Here is a 19514-nt window from a genome sequence, read left to right on the forward strand (position 1 = left end):
TCCATGCCTCTATTATGCCTCAAACTGAGTGCAAAGGGTTTAAGAAAGTGTACCTGCAGGATGTATAGGCATGCCACTTTACCATCTGGTGAGTCTACATGTTTTAAACACCTTTCATCTGTAGCTGCCATCTAACAGAACCCCTATATGGGTTGGATGTCAAAGCCTGTATATTCTAAGGTTTAAAATGCTCACCGGAGCAGAAGGGCATGGGGGCGCTCCACATCCCATTAAGCTGACACATCCGTGAAGATTCCCCTTTGAGCTGCCTCCCGCCAAGGCAAGAGTATCGGACTGTCGAACCAAATGTAAACTTCTCCCCAGTCAGCACACCGTTGGGTGGAGAGCCTGGATGGCCACAGTCTACAACTACAGATCAAGACAGATCAAGACTAAAAGATCAGCTTCTTCTTGCTTTGTGCAGTGTGACAAAACAAATTATGCACACAATTTTATCTACAAACCTATGCATTCAGGAAGAGGTTTGTCCCACTGTCCGGTGGGTTGACAAGTCAGCACCGGTGATCCGAACAAGTAATAACCAGGGTTACAGTCATAGAACACCACTGTGCCGAAAGTAAAGTTACCATGCTCTATTTTACTCTGCCGGATCGAGTTAGCTGGGATGCCAGGATCGGAGCAGTTGACCACTATACACAGAGAGACACGGAGATAGACACATGCAAAAAACAGAAAAGACAAAAAGGAGGAATACACGTGTTATTGGCCATGAACCAGGGAGAGTCACTTCTCTTCGCTCTAATGGATTTTCTGGTGTTTTTCACTTGGAAAACACAATTTCTGAGCAATAATGGAGCACACAACAAATAAGAGAAAAAAGAGAAAAAATTAAGATCTTGTCTTTTGAGGTAAAAGTATTGATAAAGTCATGGTAAAGTTAGGAATTTTCTTATTGGTATATAATATTTTTGATTGATTTCATCAGAATGTTTCCCCTGTAAATTATATCAGCAAAAAAAAAACACTGTTCATTATTGGCATTAACATAATATTAAGATTGTGAGGTTTAGTAAATCATTTGCACCAATATTTTTTGATCATGGAATGATTACACAACATGCACTGTAGGTGATTTAAAATAACAAGAGATGGAGTATTTTCTCTAATCCACTCAAGATCACCATTGTACATACAAGCTAGAATATATGCATACAAACCCACCAGTCTTTGAATACAGTTCTTTTCTCAAGTTGTATCTGGACCACACCCCTTTTAGAAGTCAAGCTTCTTGCATAATTTTGACTGGATATTTGACCGCTCAATTTGGCAGATTAGGTAGACTTCATTTAAATTGAATGATTACCTGACACAGACCCAGATTTTAGCACAGTCCATATATTTTTACCAGATTTGGAAATAGTTTTAATGCATATTTGGGATCATTGAACTGCTGGAAAATTCAATGCTTTATGGAGAAATACGTTATGGTCAGAGGAGAAACAGAATGACCTCTTTAACCAAAATGTAATAAATTAAGCGTTAACATTTTCAATGTCATTACATACATTCCAATTTGATCCTAGTTTTAAAAAATGTAAGGCTGTATCTGAACATCTCCCACGTGCAGACTCGATGCAGCCAGGTTACATCTTCTTCCTCACTGTCTCAGGTATGCATCTCTGATCCCATTTAAGGTTTCATGGTCAGTCTGCGCCCAGGAGGTGTTCTGATACAGGAAAAGAGCCCAGATGTACTGTGTCATACATTTTTACCAGTCTTCGAAACATTTAGTAATAAATATTCCCTCTGTATTTTTATTCATATGTGCATATGCTGGTAAACATGGACATGCTTTCATATGGTGCCAAGTGGCACTTGCTGACTGTTAAAATAAATAAATAAATCATGTCTGTCTTTGTCTTTTACTCTAAAATCACATATTTCAATGCAACTTGTAGTGATCTGTCAGTCACCTTGGGTGGCACCTGAGGTGTCCAATCAGGTTCCAGAGGTGGCCCATGTTACCCGAGAGGCTGTTTTGATGCCAGTGTTATTAATGCATTGCATAAAGTGGATCGAAAAATTAAGGTGGACCACATTAAAATTCTTCAACTTCATCTTAACACCTAGATCGCTGGAATGTGGACATAATTGAAATTCCCCAAATAACAATGATCACAAACCCATCCAAACTGGTTTTGGAATCAATCAAAAATGTATAGGTTATGCTTTAAAAACTAGTTAAGTGCCAGGAAACCATCAGATTTAAGTAAATCAGACCAAAATTACACCAAGCTTATTTCCAAGTCTACAAAAAGTGTTTGGTTCATCTGTTGTTTGCCTGAAGAAATGTATCCAAATATTAGTAGGGCCATATGTACTGTATGTGTTTGAAACTGTATGACAGAAATATATAGTTTATATATATATATATATGAATAAAGAGAGAATCTACTTCTTCCCAAGTTTAGGTCTATGTTCATAATGGCAAATATGTATATATGTATTTGAACAAAGCTGAAGATAGAAATAAAGTGAAATGAAAAACAGAGTGGTGGTGTGGCAGAAGGAGTAGTTGAGAGCTGAATGAGGTCCAAACGAGCAAGACCAGGCAGTAATGGTAAACAAATACAGGGTTTTATGGGCGGTGGTTAACGCAAGGGCTGAAAAAGAAAGTTAGGGGTAAACAGACTTAACTTTTCTCCCCACCTTTACACGTTGGGGGCGGGTGGCTCCACTGCCTGTTGGCCTGGCACTGAGCACGTGCGGGCCCCTCCATTTCGTAACCTCGATTACAAACAAAGCTGACCACGTCATTGAGGTTGAAGCCATTTCCCACTGTGCGACCGTAGATGGGACTTCCTGGATGGCCACAACTGATCGCTAGGGGAAAAATTGCAGATGCATGAAACTTCATACAGGTTCACGACCAAAAAAGCCTTGAGAAGCTTTTAATTTGGTAAATCTACCATTCTAACCTGTGAATATTTATATAATTCTATTAAAATGAAATTAGAACCTATTTTTGGACATTCTATTTGATGAATTTTTTGAATAATGACAACACTGTGTGACTTCGATTATAGAAGAGAAAATCAACACCACTTAAATATTAATCCTCAGCAAATATAATTTGACCTCAGAAAAAAAAAACATGGGTGTTTTATATAGCAGAATGGAAAAAAAAAAATCACAAAACTATTTCCAAAAAAAGCTTGAGATTGTGCTTATACCTTTATGTCTTAGGACTGAATGGCAGGATCTCCATTTTTAACATCCTGTCTTCTAAAAACACCTCTTAGCTGCCGGGATGTACTGTAAGCATGTCTTCCCATCCCACCCATAACGTTTGATTCCCAGTGCCATATAATAGTATTCATATCACTTGAATTGCTCAAGGTGCAGCCAGAAATTTCAATGTCTTTTGAATTTCTAAAATACTCTTGTGGGACAAAATAGAACTTGTAAAACAGACATCATAAATGTTAGAAATAGACATTAATTCATATTTAGATCAAACAGATAAAAACTTTTATCTCAGATATTTATGACATGTTATCGGGAAACTTTTGGGTAAAAAATTAGCTGAATGCGTTAAAATTTCCCAAAAAGTATGTGTATAAAGAAGACTTTAATGAGCTGATTTACCACACTGACTATCAAAAATGTTGGCCCGAACCAGATAAATATCACCAAAAAAGTAATGTACAGCCCTCGCAGAGGTAATATGTGTGGGAAAAGATGGCAACTGTTCCCACTCTGCTGTGTCCAAAATGTGGAGTAAGTAAGAAAAGGTGTAGGATCAGAAAGTAAAAAAACCCACATGAAGAATTGCAAAACAAAGATTGATTTTTTGTGTCTGAACTATAAGAACTAGAAACACTGAAGTACATAAGGAATTGCCAAATATTACAATCTAAAAGGAAAAAAGAACTAGATCACAGTGCATTGAAGAGAACCAGTGACAGGCTGTACAACCCTGGATGAAAACATCTAATTAAGCAAGGAAGATAATTCAAAGGGGTTGTGTTAGATTCTAGGGCTGCACAGTACATCACAAATGTATCCCTATCGCAGTAACAGTGTAAATAATATACAGGGGTTGGAATGAAACTGAAACACCTGGTTTTAGACCACAATAATTTATTACTATGTTGTAGGGCCTCCTTTTGCGGCCAATACAGAGTCAATTTGTCTTGGGAATGACATATACAAGTCCTGCACAGTGGTCAGAGGGATTTTAAGCCATTCTTCTTGCAGGATAGTGGCCAGGTCACTACGTGATACTGGTGGAGGAAAACGTTTCCTGACTCGCTCCTCCAAAACACCCCAAAGTGGCTCAATAATATTTAGATCTGGTGACTGTGCAGGCCATGGGAGATGTTCAACTTCACTTTCATGTTCATCAAACCAATCTTTCACCAGTCATGCTGTGTGTATTGGTGCATTGTCATCCTGATACACGGCACCGCCTTCAGGATACAATGTTTGAACCATTGGATGCACATGGTCCTCGAGAATGGTTCGGTAGTCCTTGGCAGTGACGCGCCCATCTAGCACACGTATTGGGCCAAGGGAATGCCATGATATGGCACCCCAAACCATTACTGATCCACCCCTATGCCTCACTCTAGGCATGCAACAGTCTGGGTGGTACGCTTCTTTGGGGCTTCTCCACACCGTAACTCTCCCGGATGTGGGGAAAACAGTAAAGGTGGACTCATCAGAGAACAATTCATGTTTCACATTGTCCACAGCCCATGTATATTGACCCTGTGGAGCTCCCGACGGACAGTTCTGGTGGAAACAGGAGAGTTGAGGTGCACATTTAATTCTGCCGTAATTTGGGCAGCCGTGGTTTTATGTTTTTTGGATACAATCTGGGTTAGCACCCTTTCAGACAGCTTCCTCTTGCGTCCACAGTTAATCCTGTTGGATGTGGTTCGTCCTTCTTGGTGGTATGCTGACATTACCCTGGATACCGTGGCTCTTGATACATCACAAAGACTTGCTGTCTTGGTCACAGATGAGCCAGCAAGACGTGCACCAACAATTTGTCCTCTTTTGAACTTTGATATGTCACCCATAACGTTGTGTGCATTTCAATATTTTGAGCAAAACTGTGCTCTTACCCTGCTAATTGAACCTTCACACTCTGCTCTTACTGGTGCAATGTGCAATCAATGAAGACTGGCTACCAGGCTGGTCCAATTTAGCCATGAAACATCCCACACTAAAATGACAGGTGTTTCAGTTTCATTGTCCAATCCCTGTACATATTGTAAAGAATTCCTTGAAGTCCAATAAATGTTAGCTAATCATTTAGGGATCATGCATTCAGGCTATTTATGCCAGTAAAAATGTGCCATGTCCCCTAAGCCCAGAGTTATTCATAACCATGACTGATTTAGGTTTTAAATAATCTTAAAATTTTACATACATGTTTCTTTTGACTGAAGGTAAAATTATTATTTTGGTGTGGCGCAGCCTAATCATGAGTTGAATGTGACAGAGAGACTATGGACGGAGCTAAATATTAGTGTGATGATAAGTAGGCCTTCCGACCTTAAAGACTTTGAGCTCATCACCAAAGATAAAACATCAAAATACAATTCAGAATTATAATAAGGCTTTGATTGCTGTGATACGAATAATGATGTTTCCAATGATTATTAAGAAGGGTATAAATAATTCTGACATGCCATTTTAAATGAATATTAAAAAATATATATTTTTTACATAGTTTTATTATCATTGAATTGTTCCATTATCCTTTCCTATTAGAAACAAACATCTTGGTTGAATGAAAATATTTTTTAATCTAAATCTATCAGTAGTATGGTAATGTTTGACTGAACATGACTTGCAAAAAACTCCAGCAGGGCTGCCCTATGTCACCGGTCCTGTTCATAACTTTTATGGAAAGGATTTCTAGGCGCAGCCAAGGGCCAGAGGAGGTCTGGTTTGGGACTAGAGGATTTCGTCTCTTCTTTTTGCAGATGACGTGGTCCTGTTGGCCCCCTCTAGTCAAGACCTACAGCACGCACTGGGGCGGTTCACAGCCGAGTGTGAAGTGGCAGGGATGAAAATCAGCTCCTCCAAATCTAAGGCCATGGTTCTCGACCGGAAAAGGGTGGCATGTCCTCTTCAGGTTGAAGGGGAGTTCCTGCCTCAAGTGGAGGACTTTAAGTCTCTCGGGGTCTTGTTCACGAGTGAGGGAAGAATGGAGCGGGAGATCGACAGACGGATCGGTGCGGCTGCCACAGTAATGGGGGCGCTGTGCCGGTCCGTTGTGGTGAAGAGAGAGCTGAGCCGAAAAGCGAAGCTCTCGATTTTCGGTCTACGTTCCTACCCCCACCTATGGCCATGAACTTTGGGTCATGACCAAAAGAACAAGATCCCGGATACAAGCGGCTCAAATGAGCTTCCTCCGTAGGGTGGCCGGGCACTCCCTTAGAGATAGGGTGAGGAGCTCGGCCATCCGGGAGGGGCTCGGAGTAGAGCCGCTGCTCTTCCACATTGAGAGGAGCCAGTTGAGGTGGCTCGGGCATCTATACCGGATGCCTCCTGGACGCCTTCCTCAGGAGGTGTTCCAGGCACGACCCACCGGGAGGAGGCCCAGGGGACGGCCCAGGACTATGTCTCTCGGCTGGCCTGGGAACGCCTTGGGCTCCCCCCGGAGGAGCTGGAGGAGGTGGACGTCTGGGTGTCTCTGCTGAGTCTGCTGCCCCCGCGACCCGGTCCCGGATAAAGCGGAAGATGACGAGTACGAGTACGAGTGCTATTATATCCAATTTTCAGTCCACATTTTTGGTCATATTGGTCTGCATTAACTGTCAGTGTCCTCTTTTTGTCATTGTGCCTCATAATTATTCATCTTTGTTCACTGAAACTTCTCAGTGTTTGACTGGTAATTGTATAAACAGATATCCTACAGTTATTGGCAGTCTCTCTTTCTCCCCTTCTCAAAATGCCCAGTTTGAAATGTATCCGGGAGGAGAGGAGTCCGCCCAGAGTAAATGAGACAGTTGCTGAGGAAGAGTGGACATAAGAAGATAAAGAAAAATAGAGGAAAGGAAAATAAAAAATAGAGGGAAATGAAGACAAGAGGCCACAAGAGAGAGGCAGAAGCAAAGCAACTCGATCAGCGAGAATCAGAAGTTACTTTGCATGCTGGAGATACGCAGCCATCTGACACTGCCAACTCACAGGTCCTGTGGCTACACACACGCACACATTCAAACACATTTCATAGTCTCATCATCATTCTCTGTTTGTGTCTCTAAACAAGAGCCTCTCATCTCCATAATTACAGTATAATTTGGCTGTAAAATAATTTCCCTCAATAACTTTTGCATGAATAACCTCAATAAAAGCAGTTACAGCTCAGAGAGGCTCCCAAACATGCCAAGTGATGCACAAACCTTCCTAGAAATAAAGACACAGACGTGTGCCCTCCAAAATGCAGATACATGCTCACAAAAAGTATACTATTAAGACTTTATGTTAAACATTCTGCATTTGTTTTCAGGTCATACTTTCAAAGAATAAGCCTACTCCTTTATGGACTCCATCTCTGTCTTCCTAATTTAGTCAACAAATGGCCCTGTCGCTTTAGGGAAGCTAGGCCCTATAATTGGCCTCATCATCACCACCTCCACTGTGCTCTCTGTGTTGCTTAAAAAAATTCATGACACTCACAGCGAGTGACCAATTTTAGAAAATTTTCCACAGCAGCTCAGATACGTCAGAGACTTCTGTTTTGACCTCAAGCATCAATAATAATCTCGACCTAGGCCAAAAAGACTGGCTCTTTAAGGCTTCTGGTGTGAGGCTGCAGATCTTGAGTAGCACTGGCTGCAAATCCGCAGGTGTTTTTTTTCCTCAAATGCAGACCACGCAACAGCTGTGCTAGTTGTCAAGTGTATTCATTATGAATAGTTTTACTTCACATTTCACGAGAAAAAGCTCTCTATATAAAAATTATTTAAATTATAGTGGTGATGTTGGTGGACTTGCACTTTACGATTTACAGAAGTGGATAAAAACTATAGTACACAGTATCCATAAAGACATTTAAACTGAAGTACTTAAGAAGTAAGAATTCAATTAGCTTGCTTCCCAACTAACACATCTCAAGCATTAGCTTGCAGTAATTTGTTAGGGCAAACACGATGTTATTGGAAACTAAATGCAGATGAATTTAGCGCTTTAATGGCCTTGTGCTCGCTCTCTGTCTATAATATTTTTTTATGTTTTTCAATTTTGAATACTGAAATAAATAGAACTTTCTCGAAATGCAAGCCTGAACACAACTGAAAATCAAAATATTGAGAAAATTATGACATAAGCCTTTTAATGTTAGAGGTTAATTTGTTGTACAGTTTGCAGTCAGTAAAACTTTATAAATAATTCCTCTGCACATGCACACAAAAAGCATGCAGAAGTAGTATACAGTCAGTTTTCCCTGAAGTTTGTGTCCCTTGAACCGAAACAAAGACATTAGTTTTAATGATGTGTTCAATCGCTTCACATCCAACGGTAAACTTTGATTTAGTTATATCTCATTGACTGACCCTCTCTCGCCCAAGCTTTGAAAACATGACTTCATCAATAAACAACCCTGTTTTTATTCTATTTTTAAGGCAGTTTAATTTGAAATTGAGCTGCTCTCCTCCTTTGTTATCAATAAAAAACTGTGCTGAGCTTCAAAGCCAGAGTGATAGGATTTTATCTCATTACACCAGTTTTTATGACAGATTTGAAGACAGGTTATACTTGGTTCCCGCTTCAAAATTTACCTTAATTTGTTAGTCAGTCAGTCATTTTCTACCGCTTATTCCATAGTGGGTCGCGGGGGAGCTGGTGCCTATCTCCAGCAGTCTATGGGCGAGAGGCGGGGTACACCCTCGACATAACTTAATTTGTTATTCAGTCAATTTTATTTTAAGGAACTTTGAAGTAATTTGCCATACAGTAGAACTTAATCTTTCCAACATGAGGTGTTTTTCATTTGTATGCCTGTGAAGTGATTTCCAAGTTGTTTTGTACTGAGTCTTCAGCTCCAGGGGGAAAGAAGGTAATCAAACTTTAAACAAATAGTTGGAGTTCTCAGGCTCAAAGCTGCCTGTTTGTACAAAACATAGCAGAATCAGTCTAGAGCTTCTGTAGAGTTATGTGCAACCAAAATAAACTTCCCTCACACAGCGAAACAATAAAAATGACCTCAACAGCTTTTTTTATCCACTACTATATTTTTTTATAGTTCTTGATATGCAGCAGTTTGATCAAAATCACAACTATAGAAATAAAGATGACATTGACAACATGCCCTTGATTTGCTTCTTAAACATACTTAAGATGTACTATATAGTTAAGATCAACTATAGAGCTATGTCAACAGAAGGTATTTCTCTGTTTTTCTTACGTATGCAGATGGGCAGCTGTCCGGACCACTGGTTGTCTTGAAGACAGATTCGAACTGACGAGCCTATAAGGCGGTAGCCAGGCAGACACTGATACACAACAGTGTCACGGTACCCGAAGTTTTCCCCAATGACCTGGCCGTTGACAATTCCCTCTGGGATTCCACAGTGACCAGCTGGAAAGGAAAAAAAGCACACACACAGGACTCAGGTAATGAGCTCTGCTGTTCACAACACACACACATGGTCTGGTAAAATTTCTTTTTGTACACTTTTAACAGGTTGTCTTACAGAAAATAACAGAATAATTTTTGTAGACAACTTCAGGAAAATTCACTGTTCAGTGTTTCCACCATTTTTGGATAATATCTCTCACTGTGGTTCACTGGTACTTATGAAGGGCCGAACCTGCCATAATTAAGAATACACATAGAAATAAATAAATAACTCAAAAGTAATGTGCCAAAAAGTAGCTAGAAACATATATTAGTGCGCCATTTAATGCAACAAAATAATAAAAAAATACATTAATTGCATAATTGAGCAGTTATTAAATATAAATATATATTTCTACTGTAATCCACAAATTTTATTTAAATCACAAGTTTTCAAATGATAAATATTACATAAACTTTATGTCTTTCTTTTGTTTATTTAATAAAATGTCCTGCTGTTTTATTTTTTCTAGCTCTTTATTACTTTCATATCTATTACCACACAAGTATATTTAAAACATGATTTAAAAATGTGTAATTTTTCAAATTATTTTACCGTTCTTTTAATTGTTAAACTTATATATTTTATTCTTTGATATATACCTGTTATATTTCCTAAGCCAACAGGTTTACCTTAGCTCATTTATTTTTCTATTTCTTTAACATTGAATTAGCATCGACTGGATAAATTATATGACTGGATAAATGATATGATTTCAAAATTAGTGGTTTAAATAAAATTTGTGGATTTAAAAATATACCTATATATTCATATTTGATTAACTGATCAATTATTGAATAAATCTCTTCTTTTGATTATTTTGTTGCATTAAACTGCACACTCTTTTATATCACTAGCTACTTTTTGGCCCAGTTTTTATTTTATTGAGTCATGTATGTATTGTTGTATGTATTCCTAATTATGACTGGATTGGTCCTCAATAGTTCCTAACCTAACAAAACACTTGGCAATTGTTTCCTCACTGATAAATGTCAATGACTGTTGTTAATGTATTCTTGAATTTCTTCATATCTGGGTATGACGTGTTGCTTTCTGATATGTTTTAGCCTACTTCATGCTGACACACAGGTTCTAAGGGGTTTGTTGATTTTACAGGTTTAGCAGAAATCAGGCCTGGGCATTGCTAATGATACTAAACAGTTTCCAAAAATGTAGTTAATCACAGTTAATTCAAGACTTTACTTCTTGGACAGCTTTTTTTCCCGTAATAAATGAAACTGTAATTTGAAAAAGTTTCTTTATGCTTAATTAGGTCATTTTTGTCTGATATAAAAATATACTTTGATCTGAAACATTTAAGTGTTTTAAAGAAGCAAAAACCAAAAGCAAATACTTTTTCACAGTTTGGTCCAAACTTGATTAAACTCAGTTACATTTTAGCTCTACTTAATCCTCTGTAGATTTCAAATGAAGACATTTAAAGGGTTCAGAATGTGTAATAACTTAGAACACATGATTTTGGAGCTCCTCTTTACTGTATGAACAGATTCATTCACACAGGTCTGATTGATGTGCAGTGCTACCACAAGACTCTTTAAAAGCCATTTCAGAAGGGAATGTGTATTTTTGTGCTCACAGAGATTTTTTGGAATGATTATTGATTTTGTTCTTTACAGTAGATAAAACCTTCACTGCAACCACAAAGTCAGCAAAAGCTAATGCTTTAAATACGGCCAGGGAGGTGGAAAAGAACCAGAAGAGAAAAAGGTTGCATCATTTTAACTCTGTCATCTGACATTGAGTTTGAGGTGTTGATTACTCCAGTTAAAGGGCACAGGTCACGGGGGGGGCACGAGTCAGAATTTTTCTAAAAATGTTGCAACCACCTGGACACTGAGAAAGGGGAATCAATTGTAAGCCTGAAGCCACAGCGGTTTGAAAAAGTCAACTTGTTTACTTTAACCCTCCTGTTATGTTACGGGTCAAATTGACGCGTTTTAACGTTTGAAGATCTAGGAACAATAGTTAAAAGTATTTGTTCAGTATGAAACTTCTTCTGCTTGCCTTAATTCATGTAATCAACATATAATATGAAAATGGTTCATCTCACATATTTGCAACCACCCCTGCATGTTTATATCACATAGATACTATTATTCGGGTCAATTTGACCCAGCTGTCAAACTGGAGGTAAAAGGGTGTCAGAGTATTTCTTTCTTTGCAACGGTGAGACATATTTCACCCCAATCACACACACACACACAGGTGCAGATGTTATAACCTTTGATGGGAACATTTATGTTCTCGTGAGAAAACTCCACCCACATTCAGTGGACACTCAACAGGGGAGGGGCAAAACATATAAAAGATTCTCTGCATGGGAGTCCTACCAACATTACATTACAGTCCAGGAGGCTCTGGAAGTCATCATTGACCATGGCAGTGGTCTCCCAGGCTTAACCTGGGAGACATGAAAAGTGGGGTGGATGCGAAGACTAGGAGGCAGCCGAAGACAAACTGCAGTGGGACTGACAATGGAGTCAATCACATAGGGTCCAATAAAACGAGGAGAAAGTTTCTTATAAATAGATTTAAGGGGAATGTCTCAGGAGGATAACCAGACTCGTTGCCCCGGGCGGTAAACAGGAGCCGGCCAGCGTTTATTGAGCTCAGCAGTCCGCTGAAGGGCCCGGACGGTGGAGTTCCAGATGGCCCTGTAACGGCGAATATGATGTCGAACAGAGGAGACAGAAACCTCACCTTGGTCGGCAGGAAAAATGGGAGGCTGATAACCAATTGAAACCTCAAAAGGAGAAAAGCCAGTAGCAGAGGACTTGTGAGCATTAATCGCATACTCAACCCAAGGTAAGTGTTTACACCAGTCAGCAGGATTGGAGGACGAAAAGTTGGTTCATTCGTTCCACCTGGCCATTGGACTGGGGATGAAATCCAGAAGTCAAGGAAGCCTTAGCTCCAAGGGCTAAAGCAAACTGTTTCCAAACTTGGGAAGTGAACTGAGGACCTCGATCGGACAGAATGTCCTGAGGAATGCCATGGAGCCGGAAGACATGTTTGATCAACAGCTGGGCGGTCTGAAAAGCAGTAGGCAATTTCTTCAGTGGGATCAGATGGCAAGCTTTGGAGAATCGGTCCACAATAGTCAAAATGGTAGTCATTCCTTGAGAGGTAGGGAGGCCAGTAACAAAGTCTAAGGCAAGATGAGACCAAGGACGACCAGGGATGCTTAGGGGCTGTAAAAGGCCAGCAGGTGGTTGGTTACAATGTTTATTTCGAGCGCAGACAATACAGGTGTCAACGTACTCCTTCACGTCCTTGTGGACAGTAGGCCACCAGAACCTTCTAGAAATAAAGGCCACAGTTCTACTAGTACCAGGATGGGCAGAAAATTTAGCAGAATGGTGCCAATGGATGACACGAGAACGGGCAATAGTGGGAACAAAAATCTTGTCTTGTGGACCAGTGCCTGGATCAGGCTCCTCCCGCTGGGCGCGGGTAACAAAGTCCTCAAGCTCCCAGATCCCGACAAAAACTTGCTCAGAGTTTATCTGTTCTTTCTTTCTAGGTGAAACGACTAAAGGAGCTACATCCATTAACATTTACTTTTCCTTCCCATAGTACGTACTCCTTGATCAGTGCTCCTCTGTTCTCTCTAACCCCCATTCACTCGTGGCAGATGGCCACTCACACTGAGCCTGGTTCTGCTGGAGGTTTCTTCCTGTTAAAAGGGAGTTTTTCCTCTCCACTGTCGCTACATGCATGCTCAGTATGAGGGATTGCTGCAAAGTCAACGCCAGTGACTGTCCACTGTCTCTACATGCTCATCCAGGAGGAGTGAATGCTGCAAGTCACTGTCTGCACTGACTGGATGCAATCTGATGGGTTTCCTTAGACAAATTTTTTTTTTATCCAATTTGAATAAATAACTAACTTTGACTGCACTGTTCAATGGTTAGGATTAATTGGAATATATGTACCTGACTGTTGTGAAGTGCCTTGAGACAACATGCGTTGTGAATTGGCGCTATATAAATAAAACTGAATTGAATTGAATTGAATTTTGAACCAGATGAGGAAATTGCTATTCCTGTTCCACCAAGCAAGACATTCATGTCACAAAATTGTGCCCTGGTGTCTTACTACCCCAAAAAGGGGAAAACTGTTGCGATCATGAGTACTCTGCACAAAAATGCTAAAATCAGCACAAGAGAGGACCAGGAACCAAGTAGGATCTTTGATTACAATGCCATCAACTTGGACAAAGTAACAGGGTCCTACAGCACCAAACGAATGACTGTGCGCTGGCCTTTGGTCATCTTTTATAACATGATAGATGTATCGGCCTGCAATGCATTTGTCATCTGGACTGAGATCTTTCCTGACTGGAATGTTTTAAAGCTGTACAAGAGGCACATCTTTCTTGAGGAGGCGGGGAAGGGGCTTGAGACACCGCACATCCAACGGAGGCAGCACCTGCCAAGGCCTCAGCCGCTGTAGCCACAGTGAGGGAGATCCAGCAGAGGACTGCACCAAGTACTACACCAGTGCGTGCGGTAGGTAAGTAAGTCAGTGTGTGTGTGTGTGTGTGTGTGTATGGGTGTGTATAAGTGTATGAGAGTGTGTTGTGTGTCTTGGTAGCAGCAAAAACACACCATAGTAAAGTAATCGTGGTCCTCTTGTGTCTAGAAGGCTGTTGAGGGAAAACAAAAGAGGAAGAGGTGCCAGGTCTGTAGGCCATCTGACAATGTCAAGACAAGCATGACCTGTGCAAAATGTGCAAAATTCATTTGCACAAAGCACAGTGTGATGACATGTCACTCATGTGCTGTGTAGATGTACAGACACATACACACGCACACACAGGTTCATATTGAGATTGCTTGTTTGTTCTATTGTTGTATTGCAGTCTTGTTCATTTCTGGTTCACAGTGCATGTATGTAAAACAAAATTGCAATGTTATGTTTCAATGTTATGTAAAACTATTGTGTTTTATATGTTGGTCTTTCAAAAGTAATAAAGTAGTGAAACATTAAAAAAAGTTTGAACATTAATTTGTTTTTTATGAAAAACGAGTGAATTATCCTAATTGAACCTGTTAGAGTTAAGGAACACCACTGCACTAAAAACTGATAGAATAATTAGTAATGGAGTAAGTAATGACAAATTCACACTGCTTGTTAGGATTTTTTTGATTTCAGACATCTTTTGGATTAAACATGCACCGGGTCAAATTGACCCGGGAACACAATTGCTGTTCCTGACAAAAGAACATACCAGGAGGATTAAGTGATCACTTCATGCAGGTACAGTATTTATTCATGATATGCATTTTCTGACATGTTTTGCAATGTTTAGCTTTAAAAACTGTCAAGACTAAGAATTAGAGCAATTACACTGATTTATATTGGGTTCGACAATATGACAGTATTAGACCTGGAAGGATTAGAATGGCTAGACAGAGTTTTCTTGCTAACTCACATGTAGGCATTTTTAGGATGAGATAACCTTATGGAAAAATAACCACAAAAATATATACACAAAATCAGAAAAAAGATTTTACAATATAATATAATAATTGTTTTTCTTATAAACAGAAAACATTATTTCTGCTGCTTTTAAAAATAATATGCTGGTGTAATCTAGAGCATTTGTAATCAATGTATTATTTATATTTTATTTAATAAATAAAACTAAGCTAATATATTCAATACAATTTTTTATGAAATGAAATTTATTGAAAATATACATAGTTTTGCATAAAGGTACATAATAAAGACCTGCTAAATATATTAGTAGTTGCAAAGTACTTGCTGCATATAATATAATGTAATAATAGTTTATTATTATATTATTATATTTTCTCTCTTTATAGCATAACATAGGTATAACCTGTATAGGCTGATATCAGCTGGTTAACTACTGTTTGTTTTTTCCCCTCCTATCTTACTTTACCTAAATGTGTGATTTCATTACTTTTCATAGATTTTACCAGTGAAAACCCAACATTATTAGTAACTTGGACTTTAGCTGCTCTTACACCAATGACCCAACTTTCTTAATTAGATTACTTAGTTCAACTTCAGCACCAGTAAAAGCAATATATTATTAGCACCTGAAAATGTGGATTAAAACTGTTTTGTACCAGTGACTCAGCTTCACTAGTTAGAATTCAGTGGAATGATGAGACTTCTTAGCAAGATGCTTTTCCCTACATAGGGGACTGAATGATATAATTACCTCTTTAGAAAGATTGGTTTAGAACCTGCTCTTACTAGTAAAACCCAAATGACTATTAATGTTATCTGTATCATTGTAATATTGACCAGATATTTTTTGATTTCTCAGAAGGATTCATAGATTTTTAGATTTCTTAGCATTTGATTTCTTTTTCTCTGTTCTTTGTGATTGTATTGTAATTGTATGTACAGCGCTTTGAGCGTCTCGTTACTGAAAAGCGCTATATAAATAAACTTACCTTACCTTACCTTACAAGGTGCATGTTTCCAGTAGATTGATAACTGCAGTCTTTAACTAGCGTTACCTTAAGAGTTATTAGAAGCTTTTTTTTGGTTTCCACAACATGACTTTCTGTGAACAGGGCTGTTTTCAACCTCATGTTTTTTAAAGTGTTTGTGTAATCTGAATATATGTACTAACCCTGATTATTCTGATGAGAGAGTTTTTATATGGCAGTCCACAATGAGTTTGTATAAACAACACTTTTTCTCATCTTAAACACGTGTTCCAGAGGAATGTTTTGTATCTCCTTTGTTATTTTCAGTTTATACAAATGAGGTTTAATTTTTGGAAAAATTACTTCTCCCTAATAAAATATGCTGATCAGATGGCTCTGGTAGCTTGTTTGCAGGATGTTAACAACCTTACCTACTTTCAGTATGTCAACCATCTTGTCACTTGACTTGACAGCAGCAAAATTGACCTTAAAGTAAGTAAAACCAAAGAGCTTTACTTTGGAGGAAGGTTGGTATATAGTACAACAGGGCAAGCATTTAGGTCAACTATAAAAGATCAGAAATTGTGGATAACTGACTTTCTTTCAAATTCCATGTAGATACTTTTAAATGGTTAAGAAAACAACTATCTTTTGATGGAGATGCTTTAATGCCAATAAAAACAAGTTGACCATGGTTTATGAGTAATTTACTGTGAGTGTTCTCTCCTTTAAAATTACATTCTAGTACAATAACCTTCCCTTGAAACATAAAAAAACAACTAAATCAGGTGATTAATCAGCCCTGTAAGATTACTTGGTTAAAACAGCTCTCACTTCAAAAGGTATATGATTGATCAATGCATAAGAAAGCTGCTCAGGTCTATAAAGACTTTTTCACCTTCTTTACTCACGGTTTTAGTTGTGGCCATCTGGCTTAAAGCACCACTAGATATGGAAAAAAAAAACTGATATAAGAAATATTTTAGTCCTTCAGCTATAACTATTTAAAACAAGGAAATTCTAAAACAATGTTTTACTTCAACCAAACGTATTGAAAATATTACTTCACTGCTTTGTAAATGTTTTTTTCTAGACATGACTGACTGTGTGTGGGTTTATGTACTTACTTGTGCATTTTAGAACTTATTCGTATGAATCTTTCTTGCTAGAAATAAAAAGAAAATTGTCCATTTTATGAACAATTAATGGATTAAAAAGTATATTTTTCATGTTTACAACACCAAGATGATTGACTGAATGTGCTATTAATGTCATGAGATGTAGGGGCTGACCACACATTTAGGTAACCAGGAGCATGCAAGGTCTAAAAGGCTTCCGAAAAGGCTCATGTAGTTCAAAAATAAAATAAATTGAGCCAACACTGCAGGGAATAAAAAACAAAACAAAAAAAAACCCGGAGAGCAAAGTGTACCGGAGTCAAATTCCTTGTTTGTATGTACGAACTTGGCAATAAAGTTGATTCGGATTCTGATTCTGAAAAAGCAGAAGAGCTGACAAATGACTGAGGGAGGTAATAGTTAAGTGGAGATAGATAAGCTGATTGGGAATATAGAGCATATGGTGAATTGAGGAGATAGAACAAGGCCAGCTGAGGACATCTAGAGAGCATAGCAACAGTAACAAGCCATCAAAATTGAGGAAATAAGATGAGAAAAAAAAAGACATAAAGCATAAGCTTGAAACATCACCAAAGACTTAAACCATGCAGTGTTTTCAACGTTTCTGTTTGCTGTTGACAAAATTATGCCTCATCATCAATTTAAATGAAGCTTTATAATGCTGGTTTTTAAAAACTCCAACTACCCCCTACCCTTCGCCTATGATGTATTCCTGCAAGCCTTCCCCCTGCTGAGGCTTCACCACAAAGTGACAGCTCCCTGTCATAACAGGTGTTACCCCTGGCTGGCACGCTGGCAGAAGAAAGATACAGTTTCTGTGGGATTCATATATAAAAAATGAAGTTCTAAATTAACTCAGAGCTCAGCTGAAGCTCAGCAGAGATGGTGTTGTTCACAAGGTTGAAAAAGGTCAGAGGGGAGCAGCTGTGAGGCCAGACATGAGGTGTGGGGCAGGAACCTTCCTTTGATACCTGTCCTCATTAGATTGACGTGGAAAAATCACATCTTCCCTGCTTCCTCTCTAATGATGTTCCTTTCTACAAAGCCTTCCAACAGTATTTCTACCACTGGATCTTTTTTGATTTTGTGACAATACAACCAAAAACTTGAATGAATTTTAGTGGGATGTTTTAGATACATTAACAAAGTAGTGCATTGTCAGCTACATGTTTTTTTCCTCATTTTTTTTACAAGTAGAAAAATAAAAGGTGTGGCATGCATTTGCTTGTTTAATCATATTGCAACCAACTACTTTTAGAAGTCATATATAACAAGTAATTAAAGTCCACAGAACCTACCAAGACAAAGACAGCCACCTAATCTGACAGCTGGGGGAAGGAGAGCATTTATCAGAGAAGTAGCCTATAGGCTGATGGGTACTTTGGAGGAGCTGCAGAGATTAACAGCTAAGGGTATCAATGGGTTAACAGGAAAGCTATTAGTCATGTGAAACTGTTATTAAAACAACCTAAAGGATGTCCCATTTGTAGTTTGCCACATGCCCTGTGGGGAACCCAGCAAATATGGGCACACAAGACATTGTGAATTTATTGGTATTGTGTTATCACTGTAAACTATGAATATTGCAAACAACTGCTTAGACTGCAATAAACAATATCCAACTACATAAGCAACATGGATTCAGGCTCACTATGTCACTCATAGATTTTGTTCTGTTTATTTAATTTAGTAAAACATGTTTTAGGAGGGAATTAAGATGTTCTTTGTAAAGTCAGTGGGAAGTTAACTTTGTAAAACAGCAAATGCACCCAGGTGGAAACAAGTCAGTTTTTTCAATCAGCTGGATAAAACCAACATATAACACTGGTTATTTGAATATTATTTATTCCAAATGAAATCACCATTGAGATCTTCACCAACATTTGTGTAAATTGCATGTTTTCCTAATATTGTGTGAAAAAAGGAATTCTGATAAATTTAGATGTCAGATGAGACTAACATTCTAGATTTTGTAGTCCTTGCAAAACATTGCAATAACTTACATAAAATAACAATTGCACGTCACGTTTAATTCATCATTCCCAGTGTGAAACAAGGTTGGTTGCAACATTATACTGTGGGGATGCTTTTCTTTAGCAGGGGCAGAGAAAACTGATCAGTATGATAGAAATATGGATGGGACTAAATACAGGACAATCATGGAAAGAAACTTGATCTTAGACTACAGCATACGTTCACCCTCTAGCAGGACAACAGTCCTAAACATTAAGCCCAAGATAATACATCAAAGTATATTTATGTGCTAAAATGACCCAGTCAAAGTCCAGACCTAGATCATTAGAGAAACAATTGTACTACTTTGTGTTGGTCTTTTACAT

The 19514-nt window shown here is 38.5% G+C and overlaps 1 protein-coding gene across 1 annotated transcript in view; it reads right to left on the bottom strand.

The window, feature by feature from the left end:
- The window catches only part of csmd3b (CUB and Sushi multiple domains 3b), a 642003-nt gene that overhangs the window by 27093 nt on the left and 595396 nt on the right, over positions 1–19514 (bottom strand). Inside the window, exons 57-60 of the mRNA XM_047383297.1 lie at positions 9389–9562; positions 2671–2844; positions 465–650; positions 196–369 (exon numbers count right to left, since the gene is read on the bottom strand). Of these exons, the coding sequence (XP_047239253.1) occupies positions 196–369; positions 465–650; positions 2671–2844; positions 9389–9562 (708 nt within the window). The remainder of the gene's footprint in view (positions 1–195; positions 370–464; positions 651–2670; positions 2845–9388; positions 9563–19514) is intronic.

Source organism: Girardinichthys multiradiatus, chromosome 13 (assembly GCF_021462225.1).
Source record: "Girardinichthys multiradiatus isolate DD_20200921_A chromosome 13, DD_fGirMul_XY1, whole genome shotgun sequence".
Taxonomy (NCBI): domain Eukaryota; kingdom Metazoa; phylum Chordata; class Actinopteri; order Cyprinodontiformes; family Goodeidae; genus Girardinichthys; species Girardinichthys multiradiatus.